Genomic DNA, 15,498 nt, shown 5'->3' with positions numbered 1-15,498 from the left:
ATGATAATAATAATGGTTTGTTAAGCTCTTACTCTGTTCTAAGCCCTGGGCTGGATACAAGATAATCAGGTTGGACAGAGTCCCCGCCTGACATGGGGCTCACAGTCTTCATCCCCCTTTTACAGATGAGGTGACTGAGGCACAGAGAAGTGAGCAGCCCACGTTCACGCGGCAGACACGTGGCGGATCTGGCATTAGAACCCCGTCCTCTGTCTCCCAAGCCCGTGCTCTTGCCACTAGGCCGTGCTGCTTCTTGTATCTACTCCGGCGCTTACTACAGTGCCTGACGCATAGTACGTGCTTAACAAATACCATAAAAAGCATCGGCTTTAAGGCACTCGGTTTGCTCCCTCCTATCTCGCCTCTCTGATTTCCTTTCACCAACCGGTCCGCACACTTGGCTTCTCTAAAGCCAACCTACTCTCTGTACCCCACATCTCGTCTATCTTGCCACCCATCACTCACCCACGTCCTCCCTCTCTCCTGGACCTCCTTCCCCCTTCAAATTTGACACACCACGACTCTCTGACCTTTAAAGCCTCATTTAGTTCACGTCTCCTCCAAGAGGCCTTGCCCATATCCTCCTATCCCTGACTCCCTTTCTGTTCCGTATCACTTACGCACCCGGATCTGTACCCTTCAAGCACTTGATACCATCCCACCCTCAGCCCCCAGCACTCGCTTGCATCTCTGAAATCTATTCATTTATATTAATGTCTGCCTTCCCCTCCTTGGGCAGGAAATGCATCTGTTTATTGCTCCATCGTACTCCCCTCTCTACAGTGCTCTGCGCACAGTAAGCGCCCAATAAATCCCTCGAATGAGTGATAGATCTGAATTATCACACAGCAAGCTCAATTCATGCCATTACTTAAATGTCAAAAGACTTCTCCTGCATCTCTAGACTGAACACGCAGTGTGGACGGGGGAACGTCGGCAAGGAACCCTTCTGTATTAAACTCTCCCCAGCGCTTAGTCCAGTGCTCTGCACACGGTAAGCGCTCGTTAATTACCACTGATGGGTCTGTGTACAAGTCTCGTGCACCACGGAGATTTCTAGAGAGTTAATCTGCAGCAGTTCCAATTCTATAAACACCGAGGATTGACGGAATCGCGATACTGCCATCAGATTCCACTTTGAAATAATACTAATATTAATGAGAGCCTTTTTGCAGAATCTCCCAAATAGTCAAAATACGGAAGCGAATCAGTACAGCCGTCTGAGTTCAACCAGAGTTCTCTGCCTACATAATCATCACGCAGAAATGCTGCTTACAATGCTTTGTCTTTACTTTGATATGTGGGACGGGAAAATAGTTTAATGATTCCCTCAAGGAACACTGGGTTCATCTAGAATTAGACTCCAAGAACAAATAATAAAGCCGCCTTCCGCGGTCAAGCGTATGTGGCCTCGAACCGAACGAGAAGTACAACTATCCAGCAGGAACCTGAATCTCTCGCGAGACCGTAATCGATTCCAATGTCACATCGAGACCCTCCGGAGTGAGCTCCATCTCAGATTCCTACTTTCGCGGAGAAGGGTGACATTCTGCTTCGATTCCAAGCGTTCCCTGATCCGTCCCAACGTCGACTGCATTTTTAAGGCCACAGAAACTTTAAACGGATTATAAGACGCCATAACTCACGGGAAGAAAAACAGAATCGTAAAAATGAAAGAAAAAAAAAAAAAAAAGCACGGACCTGAATATATTCGTGAAGATCCCAGCTCGTCCAAAGCACACAATTAAGCCGGGTTCGTACAGCAAGTGGGGAAAATAAAACCAGCCACAGAGGACCAAGAAAGAGCACTAGCTGCGGAAATGACAATTCCTTATTGAGCCCTTATTTTATTGAGCCCTTATCATGGGCAGAGCACTATGCTTGAGGCTCACACTCCAACCACCTGTAACCTAGAAAGGGGCCTGAGGAATGAAGAAAGCATCTTTCAGAGCTGCATCCTGAATGGGCTGCAGGGATCAAAAGACACGCTAGCAGGACGCCGACGAAAATCCAGTAGCCCTTCCAAGAACGTGGGGTTGTGCTCTGGCCAAACCCCAAGTTGCAGCTTTTCCTCTCAGTCGACTAATATCGCCACCTCCGGCACCCAAACATTTCTAGCCACACTGCATGGGTGCTGTCTTGGTTCCCGATTCCCGGAACCGCTAGTCGAAAACACACGCTACAACCGAACGGGTCAACGGGTTACACGGTACTGGCACTGTGGTCTCGGGGGGGGGGGGGGAGAAATTCTCATTAATAACAGTATTTATTGAGCACCCACTCTGTGTAATGTGCTGTAACAGCAGCCTGGCTTAGAGAAGCAGCCTGCTTTAGTGGAAAGAGCACGGGCTTTGGAGTCGGAGGTCGTGGGTTCGAATCCCAGCTCTGCCACCTGTCAGCTGTGGGACTGTGGGCAAGTCACTTCACTTCTCTGGGCCTCAGTTACCTCCTCTGTAAAATGGGGATTAAGACTGTGAGCCCCACCTGGGATAACCCCCTTGTATCTCCCCCGGCACTTAGAACAGTGCTTGGCACAGAGTAACCACTTAAATACAAACACGATTATTATTATTATTTTTACGATGGTACTTTTTAAGTGCTATGTGCCAAGCACTGTTCTAAGCACTGGGATAGATACAAGGTATTTGGGTTGGACACAGTCCCTGTCTCACACGGGGCTGTCTTAATCCCCATTTTACTGCTGAGGGAACCGAGGCCCAAAGAAGTGAAGTAACTTGCCCAAGGTCACACAGCGGGCAAGTGGAGGAGCTGGGATTAGAACCTAGGTCCTTCTGGATCCCAGGCCGCTTTGGAAAGTACCGAATGAAGGAGATGCATTCCCTGACTACGAGGCGCTTACCCTCTACCGAGGGAGACAAAAATGTGAAATATTTACAACTAGAATAGAAATGAACACGTTCCACACGGGGAAATAATTTTGGCGAGTTGCTCGTTCAGGTCTAGGACTAGGTGATCTCTCTCAGTGCCTTCGTGAATTCTTCGGCCAAAATTCCACCAAAATGGCAACTCAAACTGGCTTCCTATTGCCACCCAGGACCAACTAATAAAAGTTTAAAAGACTTGACTCCAACCACCGTGAGTCAGAAGGTTAGAGAAACCATAAAAGAATTCCTACTCCAACTCTCCAAAACAAACTTTTTTTTTCTATTTTCTATGGATGAATCTTTGTCTGAACATCATTCTGCCAGAGATTTCTGTTTTCAAAGGTTAAAACAAGTGGCTAAACGCTAAAAAAAATAAATAAGAAAGGAGGTACACTTTCTACTTCGGCCTTAAGAAAACAGTTCTGTTTCTCTACTGTAAAGTCTCCGTGGAATTAATCCAAGAAACGGATCTTACCACATACTCTACCATCGTCTCTCTGTCTTTGACCCAACACATCATCACTTGGGTAGAATAACAATAATAACGATGGTGGTATTTGTTAAGGGTTTATTCCACGTCGGCCCACTGATCTAAGCGCTGGGATAGGTATCGGGCAATCATGTCGCACACAGAGAGGTAAAGCCACTTGCTCGAGGTCACACAGCAGACACGTGGCGGAGCCGGGATTAGAACCTATGACCTTCTGACTCCAGGCTAGGGCCCTTCCACTACGCCACGCCGCTTCCCTCCAAGCGTGTACGTGCCACCCCATGTGGGACGGGGACTGTGTCCAACCCGATTTCCCGGCATCCACCCCAGCGCTTATTACAGTGCCGGACAAATTGTAAGCGCTTAACAAATACCATAATTAGTTTTTATTATTATTACGGACACACACACACACACACACACGTTCGTGAGCCAAAAGATGAGCTTTAAACAGGCAGCTCTGTCCCTAGAGGAAAGTCATTCTCCCAAATTTCCACTCTACGTGGAATGATCTGCCCCGAAACGCGGCGATGTAGCTCCTGGGGCAGACAAGCCGGGCCCGACGGAGCCTAATAGGATCAAGGTTGCGCGTAATCCTTCATGACCCTTCAACTACCGATGCTCACGCCATGTTATTGTAAGGGTTTGCATGTTAAGCGAGCAAATTTTCAATGAACTCGCGTTGGCTTCACCGCAGATGCAGATGTCAGGCCGACTCCTCGGTTCATGAGGTTCTCATTATTAACTCAAACCGAGCTGAATATTTGACTGAAGGAAAGGACCATATCATTGTTTTCAGATTTCACTCGGTGACTTAACGGAGCTCCATCTGCCAGCTTCAGAAATACCGACCTCTCTTCGGCGCCAGCCCTGGGGTCTTGAGCGGTGACTCTACCCGCCGAAAGGCCGCGGTGGAAGGAAATCGCCTCACCATCAAAACACTTCCATAAAAACGCAAATTGTGATTAAGGGTTTACTCGGCAGCGAGTGGATCGGGGCGGGCCGGGCCTGCGCTATTGATGGATTATTCACAGGCTAGTTTATGCCCGGCAAAACGCGATCCACAGCCGGGGAGCAGGGAGACGAGGCGAGGAAACGTTTTCAGGATTTATAAAGTCTGCGCTCTACTTGAAACCATATCTGTCCCCCGCCGGACACTCCAATCTGCTTCGAATCTAGTCTAAGCCCCAGGGCGGCCGAAGGGACGTTCGGGAATATAAAGTCGATTCCACTTTTCACCTTTGGGCCTGGCTTCTCCCTCGGTGGGTCCTGACCGGTGGGGGTCTCGGGGGCCGGGGGGAGGGGAGAGGATCATTTACCGGAGGGGACTTCGCGGGAGGGGGTCGAGAAGCGCACTCAGCCACAACTTTCAGTCGGCTAGACGGACCACATTAAAAACACTGAAAGTAGCAAAACCGGGGAGATTATCAATGTTCAACCAATACCAGACCCCCAGATCGAATTTTTTTAAGCCCAATTAAAGATGCAAGTTTTTTTTAAAAAAGAAAAACACCATAAAAGAAAAAAAAAGACATGAAATTACTACTTCCATGTGTCTGGATTCTCAGCAATAATATAGAGTGGGTAATAATACTTTCAAACCATCTGTGATGGTTATTTGAAAGAACAATGCATTCTTGCTCTATAGAATGAAGCCAAGGAACATCCTGTCTACTGCAGATATTCTACAGGGCTGGCACCCAAAACTAAAAAAACCATTTAGTTTTCTCCCAGAGGGGTGTCCGTAACTGGGGGGGAGGGGGGGGATGGGGGAGAGGGGAGGGGAAACATACTCAGGTGGGTCGAACACGCTACGCCGACCTTCTCGAAAATTCCCTCCGGTCGTACCGAGAGCGAGAGGGAGAGACAGACAGACGTTGGACTCTCAGAAGTTATAGAAACCATAAAACAAAACACCCGAAGCCTTTCCCAGCCCTGGCAAGACGGTTGCTGGAAAAATATCGAGCTGCCCTCAGAGGAAAATGTCCTGGTAATTCTATATCGAGAAAGCCCATCCTGAGAAATAGTTTTCATTTCAAAGACTCCTGCCGCCATTTAGCCCGACGTTTACAACTCCAAAGCTCGAATCTTTCCCACACTTACCATGCTGTATATCTTTCATATCTAAATGAAGGCTAGACATTAATATTCCAACCGCTTGGGATCTTTTGTTGCTTAACAACTTGACAACCTGCTCGAGACAAAAACAAACAAAAAAAAAGTGAGAGGACACAAGTGTTAACGCGCGCTCTGGGATGATGACCGACTGGGGATGTCACAGCGCTATTTTCGGGTCCAAGAAATAAAGAACGTGTGACCCTCAGGCCCAGCTATCACACCGCCTGCCTGGGAGGGGGCCAATTTCACGTCAGGTGTACGAAACTCCCCGAGGGCCGGGCTGGGGAGGTGGGGAGGAGTCTGACTCGCTCCCTTTATTCACGCCCCCAGCCCCACCGCACTTACGACCGTATCCTTAATTAATAGATTTATATTCATGTCTGCCTCCCCCTCTAGACTCTGAGCTTGTGGTGGGCGTCTACCAACTCTGTTATACTGCACCACGAGAAACGGCAGGGCCTACTGGATAGAGCACGGGCCCGGGAGTCAGAAGGACCTGGGTTCTAATCCCACCTCCGCCACTTGTCTGCTGTGTGATCTTGGGGCCAGTCACTTTTCTTCTCTGGGCCTACTTTAAATCAGCTGTAAAATGGGGATTAAGACCGTGAGCTCCACGTGGGACAGGGACTGGGTCCAACCTGATTAGCTTGTGTCTGTGCTTAGCGCCTGGCACTTAGTAAGCCCTTAAAGAGCACCACAAAGGAAAAAAGCAGAGCTCTGTACTAAGCGCTTGGGAGAGGACGATACGATGAAGTCCATCGGTACCGACTCTACCCACGGTGCACCACGAACAGCATTGGGCCCATCTGAGGCTCACGTCGGGGCCGGTGCCTTGGGCGAACGGCTAACCCCGCACCACTAGACTCCTGGAAGAGGGTCCAGGATGAACAGAATTGACCCCTGCGCCTCGGCTCGGGCCTCCCAAAGAACCAGGGGTTTGTAGAACGTTCTTCCGGCCCGGAGTCCCCGAAAAGTCACGCCATGTTTTCCAGCCTGTGGTGCGAAGCGGTTCGAAATCCGCTTTGTGACGATGTCACTTCTGTCATTTCGTGCCCGTCTGTGGCCCCGCGGCCCCAGAGATGGGCTGGGTCGAGAGGGGATTTCTCTCCGCTTCAAGTTTTGTTTTAAACCTGTTAGATGACAAACACACTGGGGGAGTGAGAGAGAGGGAGTGTGTGTGTGTGTGTGTGTGTTTGGAGGGGGAGAGAGGGGTGTGGAGAGAAGACCAGTTAAGATCAAATTACCAGAAGTGGCAGGCGCCTTAACAGCTATCAAAATTGTTGACCGTGTTTTCCTTTTTAGTTAAATTAGGTCAATCACAGAAATAATAAAATAATCTTACCCAGCTGCCCCTCAAAGTCACAGAGCAAAACAATATTTGTAATTGCAGTAATAGCATTCCTGGTTCTCATGAGGGGAAAAGAAAAAAAAAAAAAAGAATAAAACACTTTCAGAAGGATAGACCACAGAAGTATAAACACGCGTTCCATGAAACGCAAGAGGTTCAGACAAAGCCTCCCCGGGTTAGAGGCCTTGGCCGGCAATAGATCAAACCGGTCAAGCTAACGCTTCTCCCTCTCTGCCAACGCCAGCCAAACCAAACCCTCCGTACGTACCCTTCCCCCCCAACCGAGCCCCCTCCCGTCCCAGACACCTTTTTTACTCTCATCGGGAAGAACCAGATTCAAACTAGTGGGAAGAGCGGGCGTCTCCAAGCCGAAAAGACCAGGGCTCCCGTCCCGGCTCTGCCACACGTCTGCTGTGTGACCTCGGGCGAGTCGCTTAACCTCTCTGAGCCTCCCTCTTTCTCATCTGTAAAATGGGGATTAACGGCCTGCGTTTCTTGCCGCTTCAGCCGCCACCCTCACGCGGGATTGGGACTGCGTCCGGTCTGATAAGCGAGCATCTTTGCCTGCGTTTAATCAGTCCAAGTGTTTAATCAATACCACCACTAGGCAGATAAACCTTTGGGTTCACGTATGCGCTTGCGGCGTGGAACGTGGCAGGATAAGCTTAGTTTTGAATAGAAAGTCACTGAATTTGAAAGCCGCTTCATCCGGGTGGGCTAGACTAAGCCCAGGCTCATTCTCTCTTAGCCAGCGGCAAGAGATGTGAATTAGAAGAATTGGGAGGCAGTGTGGGCTAGCGGATAGAGCACGGGCCCGGGACTCAGAAGGACCTGGGTTCTCAATCCAGCTCCACCACTTGCTCGCCGTGTGACCTTGGGCAAGTCAAGTCACTTCTCCGGGCTTCGGTTCCCTCATCTGGAAAATGGGGATTAAGATCGTGAGCCTCATGCGGGACAGGGACTGTACCCAACCTGATTAGTGCGTATCTACCCCAGAGCTTGACGCCCAGCACACAGTAAGCACTTAATACCATTAAAAAAAAGACCAGACAATAGAGATCCTTAACTTCCGATCCACTGCTCTGTCAGGGCAAACTACAGGATCCTGACTCAAAACTGCCAAGTTCCGTTTAGCCTCCCTGTCCTCCCCAACCTGGAACTTCACGGTCTCTTTTTCCTCCCCCCTTCGAGCTCAACCTCAATCCTGCCTGCAGAGAATAAGTCGGCCTTGTCCCCACGGGCAGTCTTCAAATAACTTCCCTGACAACGCGCTTTGTCTAAGAATTTCCGAGCCCGTGGCAATCAATCGACGACGGTATTTATTGAGCATTTGCTGTCTGCAGAGCACCATATTAAGCACGTGGGAAAGCATAAATTGTTAGATGTTTCATGTCCACAGCAAATTACAGATGGAGGACCAGGCTGTGTTCCTTGGCATTCGATTCCCGTTGTCCCCACCACACCCAAACCTCTCTCCCTCCATCCCTTTCTTCCTCTAGGACAGAGGGTGGGAGGGAAGAGGTGCGGCCTAGTGGAAAGAGCATGGGCCTGGGAGCCAGAGGACCTGGGTTCTAATATATATTGTATATATTTTCGTTACCCTATTTATTTTGTTAATGAATTGTACATCGCCTTGATTCTATTTAGTTGCCATCGGTTTTTACGAGATGTTCTACCCCTTGACGCTGTTTACTGCCATCGTTCTCATCTGTCCGTCTCCCCCGATTAGACCGTAAGCCCGTCAAACGGCAGGGACCGTCTCTATCTGTTGCCGACTTGTTCATCCCAAGCGCTTAGTACAGTGCTCTGCACATAGTAAGCGCTCAATAAATACTATTGAATGAATGAATGAATGAATCCCGACTCTGCCCCTTGTCTGCTGTGTAACCTTGGGCGAGTCACGTCACTGGGCCTCAGTTACCTCACTTGTAAAATGGAGACCTTGAGCCCCACGTCCGACCCGATGAGCTTGTATCTCCCCCAGCGCCTAGTACAGTGCCCAGCTCAGAGTAAGCATTTAAATACCGTAAAAAAAAAAAGGGAAGGGAGAAAGGAAAAGAAGAACGGCAGGAGGAAACCCCAATTCATTCATTCGCTCATTCAATCGGATTTAATGAGCGCTTACTGTGTGCAGTGTACCGAACGGTTGGAAAGTACGATACGGCAATAGAGAGAGACAATCCCAGACGCCCTTCCTCGGTCTTTCTCAATTTCCCAAACCCTAGAACTCTACGCTGCTTGTTGGTCTCGTGCGAGAGATGAGTGAGGGGCGAGCCAGAGGGAGGAGAGGAGGAGAAAGTTCCTCTAGACTGCAAGCTCGCTGTGGTCAGTGAACGCGTCTGCCGTATCGCCGTATAGTACTCTCCCAAGGGCTCAGTACGGCGCTCTGCACACGGTAAGCGCTCAAGAAATACGACTGACTGAAAGGGTTGGTTTTCCCAGTTGGTGTAAAGGCTCTCTGAATTTGATTCCTTTCTCCCGAGGGTCGGTCAGCCCGGCCGGGTTCATATCACGTGGGAATCCGATCCCCTGGCTCTAACCAGGGGCTCTCCCGGAGTTTATTTTAGGGCGACCCCGGCCGAGCTTAAAGGTCTTCGGCTCGTCAGGTTTCGGCGAGGTGGCCGGGGGGGCGGGGGCTGCGTGGGAAGGGAGGGGTGGAGCCGTTCTGAGCACTTTTCCGAAAACCCCAAGAGGTTCCTGTTCAGGAAGCAGCGTGGCCTAGTGGGTAGAGTCCGGGCCCGGGAGGCAGAAGGACCTGGGTCCCCATCCCGGCTCTGCCACTCGTCTGCTGTGTGACCTTGGGTGAGTCACTTCAGTTCTCTGGGCCTCAGTTTCCTCATCTATAAATTGGGGATTTAGACTGCGAGCCCCATGTGGGACAGGGACTCTGTCCAACCCAATTTGCTTGCATCCATCCCGGCGTTTACTATAGTGCCCGGCACATAGTAAGCTCTTAACGAATACCATAATTATCATCATCATTCCGTGGGACAGGGACGGTGTCCACCTTGGTTATTTTCTATCTACCCCAGCGCTCAGTACAGTGCCTGGCACATAATAAGTGCTTCCCTAAGCCCTCCTTTCCTTTTCTCCCACTCCCTTCTGCGTCACCCTGACTTGGTCCCTTTCTTCTTCCCCCCAGCCCAGCCCCCCAGGACTTATGTCCATATCCGCGACACATTCTCAGTCACAAAAGGGGTTTACAGTCTACAGTTTCTTTCTAAAAGAGAAGCGGTCAAGTCTAATCTGCTGATTGGGATTCTAGGTTTATAGTTGGTAGTTTGGGGGGTTTTTTTTAACGGTATCTGATGAGTTCTTACATCGTGTCCGGCGCTGTATTTAGCACTGGGGTGCATCCGAGCTAATAACGACTTCAGCGTCCGGGCGAATAGCACCTTCGGTTTCCTGCTGTATTTCCAGATCTGGGGGTTTAGAGGTTGGGGCTTGGCATTATCTTGCTCTTCTAGAGGCCCGAGACAGCAGAAATCAAGCTCCTTTTCGGGGGCTGATGCTGATTACCTGACCTCTACCCTAATGTTTAATACAGTACTTGACACGTTAAGCACTTAAGTGCCATAATGATTATTATTATTCGTTATTAATAAGGATTTTTGTTGTTAAGAAGAGAGGAAAAACCACACCAGGCTAGGGAAGAATTGCTATTCTTGTTGAGAATCTAACTAGTGGCCTAGTGGAAAGAGACCGGGCCTGGGAATCAGAGGACCTGGGTTCAAATCCCAGCTATGCCACCTGTGGGCTGCGTGACCTCGGGCAAGTCACTTTACTTCTCTATCCCTCAGTTAACTCCTCTGTAGAATGGGGATTCAATACCTGTTCTCTCACCAACTGGGGCCGTGAGCCCCATGTGGGACAGGGACCGGATCCAGCCTGATGAACTCGTACCTACCCCAGAGCTTAAAACAGTGCTTGGCACATTATAAGTGCTTAACAAGCAGAGTGCTTAGAGAAGCAGCTCCGTGGAAAGAGCCCGGGCTTGGGAGTCAGGGGTCATGAGTTCGAATCCCAGCTCTGCCACTTGGCAGCTGTGTGACTGGGGGCAAGTCACTTCACTTCTCTGGGCCTCAGTTATCTCATCTGGAAAATGGGGATGAAGACTGTGAGCCCCACGTGGGACAACCTAATGACCCTGTATCTACCCCAGCGCTTAGAACGGTGCTCTGCGCATAGTAAGCGCTTAACAAATCCCAACATTATTAACAAAAACCTTAATAGTAATAATGATGATACTTGAGGAATCTTCCCTCACTGCTCACAATAAAATGGTCCCGTATATTGCTAGCCTCTTTCCACTCAACTCCTCCTCCTCCTCCTCCCATTAGATTATAAATTCTCTGTAGCAATAATAGTATTTATTATTCATTCATTCGATCGTATTTATCGAGCGCGTACCGCGGGTAGGGCACTGTACAATCAGTGGTATTTAGTGAGAGTTTAATAACAATAATAATGTTGGTATTTGTTAAGCGCTTACTATGTGCCGAGCACTGTTCTAGGCGCTGGGGTAGACACAGGGGAATCAGGATGTCCCACGTGGGGCTCACGGTCTTAATCCCCATTTTACAGATGAGGTAACTGAGGCACAGAGAAATTGAGTGACTCGCCCACAGTCACCCAGCTGACAAGTGGCAGAGGTGGGATTCAAACTCACGACCTGTGACTCCAAAGCCCGTGCTCTTTCCACTGAGCCACGCTACTTCTCCTCTAAGAGAAGTTTACCATCTACGTTTACCATGTGCAGAGCACTGTACTAAGCACTTGGGGAGTGTACAATTTTTTAAGTGCTTACGGAGAGCGGGGTGCTGTTCGAAGCCACTGGGAAAGAACACACAAGTGGGAATTTGAAACGGTCTTGGACCCTCAGAAGTCCTTCTGCGTACAGGGGAAGTCTGCTGAGCTGAGTGGAGAGAGCAGGGGACTGGGAGTCAGAAGGACCTGGGTTCTAATCCTGCCTCTGCCAATGGTTTGCTGTGTGACTTTGGGCAAGTCACTTGACCGTGCCTCTGCTTCCTCAGCTGTAACATGGGGTAGCTGTTCTCCCTCCTACTTAGAGCCCCATTTGGGGCAGGGACTTTGTCCAACCTTAAGAAATACCATTTTTATTATTGTAATATTATAATTCGAATATATGATAATCCACTTGTAGCCACCCCAACGCTTAGAGCAGTGCTTGACACATAATAAGCGCCGCGTGGCTCAGTGGAAAGAGCCCGGGCTTGGGAGTCAGAGGGTCATGGGTCCGAATCCCGGCTCTGCCACTTGGCAGCTGTGTGACTGTGGCCAAGTCACTTCACTTCTCTGCGCCTCGGTTACCCCATCTGTAAAATGGGGATGAAGACTGTGAGCCTCATGAGGGACAACCTGATGACCCTGTATCTACCCCTGCGCTTAGAACAGTGCTCTGCACAGAGTAAGCGCTTAACAAATACCAACATTATTATTAAATACCATTGAAAAAACCAAAACCCAGCACCACTGGTCAGATGACCCATTGGACCTCAATCAGTGGCGCTTACTGCACGCAGAACACTGTACTAAGCGCGCAGGAGAGTGATATTATACTATAGAGTCGGTACACGTGATCCCTGCCCCCAAAGAGTTTACAAAATCCAAGTCTGCAGGTCTTCCCCGTTAAACCACGAGTCAAGAGTTAGGACTGTGACTTCCTATCCCCACTGGTCTCTCCCAAGCACTTAGCACAATGCTTAGCATGCGGGAGGCATTCCGCGAATATTATACGCCCAACTGATTACGGGAATGGCATTCACTGAAAAAACTGGGCTACTCCAATCCTTCCTAGCCAAGGGGTAGTCGAAGAAAATGATTAAAAAAAAAAAACAAAACCCACTAAACAATTTCGAAAGAACCGCAAGAGTTGGACCAATTAGACCCAAACTGGAGCAGGGGGAAAACGCTGGGAAATAAATTCTTACTCCACAGGAAATGGATTTTCACTTGGGGTAATAGGATGCGTTAAAAACAGCCTCATTGGAAAGTCTCAGTTCTGGATTGCGGATACGGAGAACACGGAGAAAGTGTCGCTGAAATAAGGCTCCACTTTTCATTCCACGTGACCCGTTGTGCAACTTACTACGTCTTTTCAGACCCCCCCCCCCCCAAAAAATATTTTCAATCCTTTTACTTACAGTAGTTTTAAAGGAGGGTTGGGGAGGAAAGGAGGGGCAGCTCTAGTCCCCCAACCTCTAAATCCAGCGGTTCTAAAAGAAACACAATATAGTTGACTAATTGACTAAACATGCCCATTAGCATAAGTGCCTAAAGCGATTCCCACAATTAAAATTAAAGGAAGAAAAAACCCATCCACCAGCAGCTGTCTAGGCCTACAGGCTACAGACTGGAGTCGCCAATAAAATGAGAAACAACAAAAGGCTAATCAAATCTCTAGGAGATCTGACAACTTCAGACCAACTACCAAACTCCTTGGGTCTGGGGCAGTGAGCGCTGGCCAAGGCCGAGAAGTCGAGGAAGCTTCCGGCGGTGTCGACGGGCCGGGGGGGAGACGCCCCCCGTCTCCGCCGTCACAGGGCGGGATCCTGGCGACCCCCCAGAATCGGCGGCACTGACCCAGCGCTCACCGCGTGCAGAGCGCCGTACCGAGGGCTCGGGATACGACGGGTCGGTGGCTCCGGCTCTCGCCCGCAGAGAGTTTAACGGCTAGAGGAGCCGATGAGAGGCACCTAGAGAAGGAGTGTTGCCCAGTGGATAGAGCACGGGAAAACTCAGTCGTATTCACTGAGCGCTTTCTGTGCGCAGAGCACTACAGTAGGCACTTGGGAGAGTAAAATACGACCACAAACGGACACCTTCCCTGCCCTCACGAGCAAATGGGGATTGAGGCTGTGAGCCCTAAGCGGGACAGAGACGGTGTCCAACCTGATTAGCTTGTGTCTACCCGGGCACATACTGAGTGCTTAATAGCAAGTGCTCAATAATTACGACTGAGTCCTTAGACTGGATGCCTCCCCCTCTAGACTGGAAGCTCACGGTGGGCAGGGAATGCGTCTGTTATACTGTCGTGCTCCCCCGAGCGCTCAGTACAGTGCTCCGCACACGGTAAGCATTCGATAAATACGGCTGACTGACCCTCGGTAGGGGCAGAGCACCGCACCGGACGCTTGGGAGAGTCCGGTCCGACCGAATTAGCGGTCCCGTTCCCTGCCCGTAACGGCTCCCGGGGGTCCTCGAAACAGTTAACCGAGAGGGAGCAAGGACGTCTTCCCCAAGCCAGCCAAGGACTGTGAGGTCACCGCTCACACGATTCCCAGCGAGGCCCATTAAATTTCCCCATCAAGATGCAGCGATAGGTCGGTTGGCGAGGGGGTTACGGGGCTGGTTGATTCGGATGAGTGCGGGGGCGGCTACCCCAGGAGGTCACCTCAGGACACCGGACTAGGGATGGGGGGATTTTTATCCTTTAAAAGAGAATCCTGGAAGATAGTAACATAGACTACTAATAATATGGTGTTTGTTAAGCGCTTACTATGCGCAAAGAGCTATATTAAGGGCTGGGGTGAATACAAGCCAAACGGGTTGGATCCCTGTCCCACTTGAGGCTGTCTTAATTCCCTTTTTACAGATAAGGGAACTGAGGCCCAGAAAGATGAAGCGACTTGCCCGACATCGCACAGCCGGCAAGTAGCGGGGCCGGGATTAGAACCCAAGACCTCCTGACTCCCGGGACCGAGCTGTAACCACTAGACCAGACTCCTCCTCCTTTCAAAAGGAGCTGCTTCAACTGGTTCCATGCCCTTCCCCTAGTGGATAGAGCACGGGCCTGGGAGTCAAAAGGACATGGGTTCTAATCCTGGCTCCGCCTCTTTCTGCTGTGGGACTTTGGGCAAGTCACTCCACTTCTCTGTGCCTCAATTCCCTCATCTGCAGAATGGGGAATAGGTCTGTGACCCCAGTATCGGACGAGGACCGCGTCCAATCTGACTAGCTTGTATCTACCCCAGCGCTTAGTACAGTGCCTGGCACAAAGCGAACACTTAAGTACCATAAAACAAAGTTGACATGATCCCTGCCCTGAAGAGACTTACAATCTGGTAGGGGATAGAGACGCTAAAATAATTTCCAGCTCTAGGAAATCGGGCATTCCTACTCCCATTAATAATAATAATGTTGTTAAGCGCTTACTATGTGCTGAGCACTGTTCTAAGCGCTGGGGTAGATACAGGGGAATCGAGTCGTCCCACGTGAGGCTCACAGTTAATCCCCATTTTACAGATGGGGTCACTGAGGCACAGAGAAGTGAAGTGACTCGCCCACGGTCACCCAGCTGCCGCGTGGCAGAGCCGGGAGTCGAACCCATGACCTCTGACTCCGAAGCCCAGGCTCTTTCCACTGAGCCACGCATTAATGTCCATCTCTCTCTTTAGACTCATTATGGGCGGGGAACTGGTCAGCTAATCCTGTTGTACTGTACTCTCCCGAGTGCTTAGAACAGCGCTCTGCACACAGCAAGTTCTCAATAAATACCTTTGATTAACTGGCAGCCTAACAATGGGAAGAATCGGGATACCGAATTCTAGTCCTGGCTCTGCCCCTTGCCTGCTGAGTGACCTCAGGCAAATCACATTCCCTCAGGTGCCAAATGGAGTTCAAATATCTCTTCTCCC

At 50.0% G+C, this 15,498-nt stretch overlaps 1 protein-coding gene across 1 annotated transcript in view; it reads right to left on the bottom strand.

Moving 5' to 3' along the window:
* FMN2 (formin 2) overlaps window positions 1–15,498 on the bottom strand; it is a 129,810-nt gene that overhangs the window by 72,724 nt on the left and 41,588 nt on the right. The window contains exon 9 of the mRNA XM_039914856.1: window positions 5,479–5,566. Within this exon, the coding sequence (XP_039770790.1) occupies window positions 5,479–5,566 (88 nt within the window). The remainder of the gene's footprint in view (window positions 1–5,478; window positions 5,567–15,498) is intronic.

The sequence above is a fragment of the Ornithorhynchus anatinus genome, chromosome 19, assembly GCF_004115215.2.
Source record: "Ornithorhynchus anatinus isolate Pmale09 chromosome 19, mOrnAna1.pri.v4, whole genome shotgun sequence".
NCBI classification, from domain to species: Eukaryota; Metazoa; Chordata; class Mammalia; order Monotremata; family Ornithorhynchidae; genus Ornithorhynchus; species Ornithorhynchus anatinus.
The sequence above is the reverse complement of the archived record's forward strand: the minus strand, read 5'-3'. Positions and strand labels throughout refer to the sequence as shown.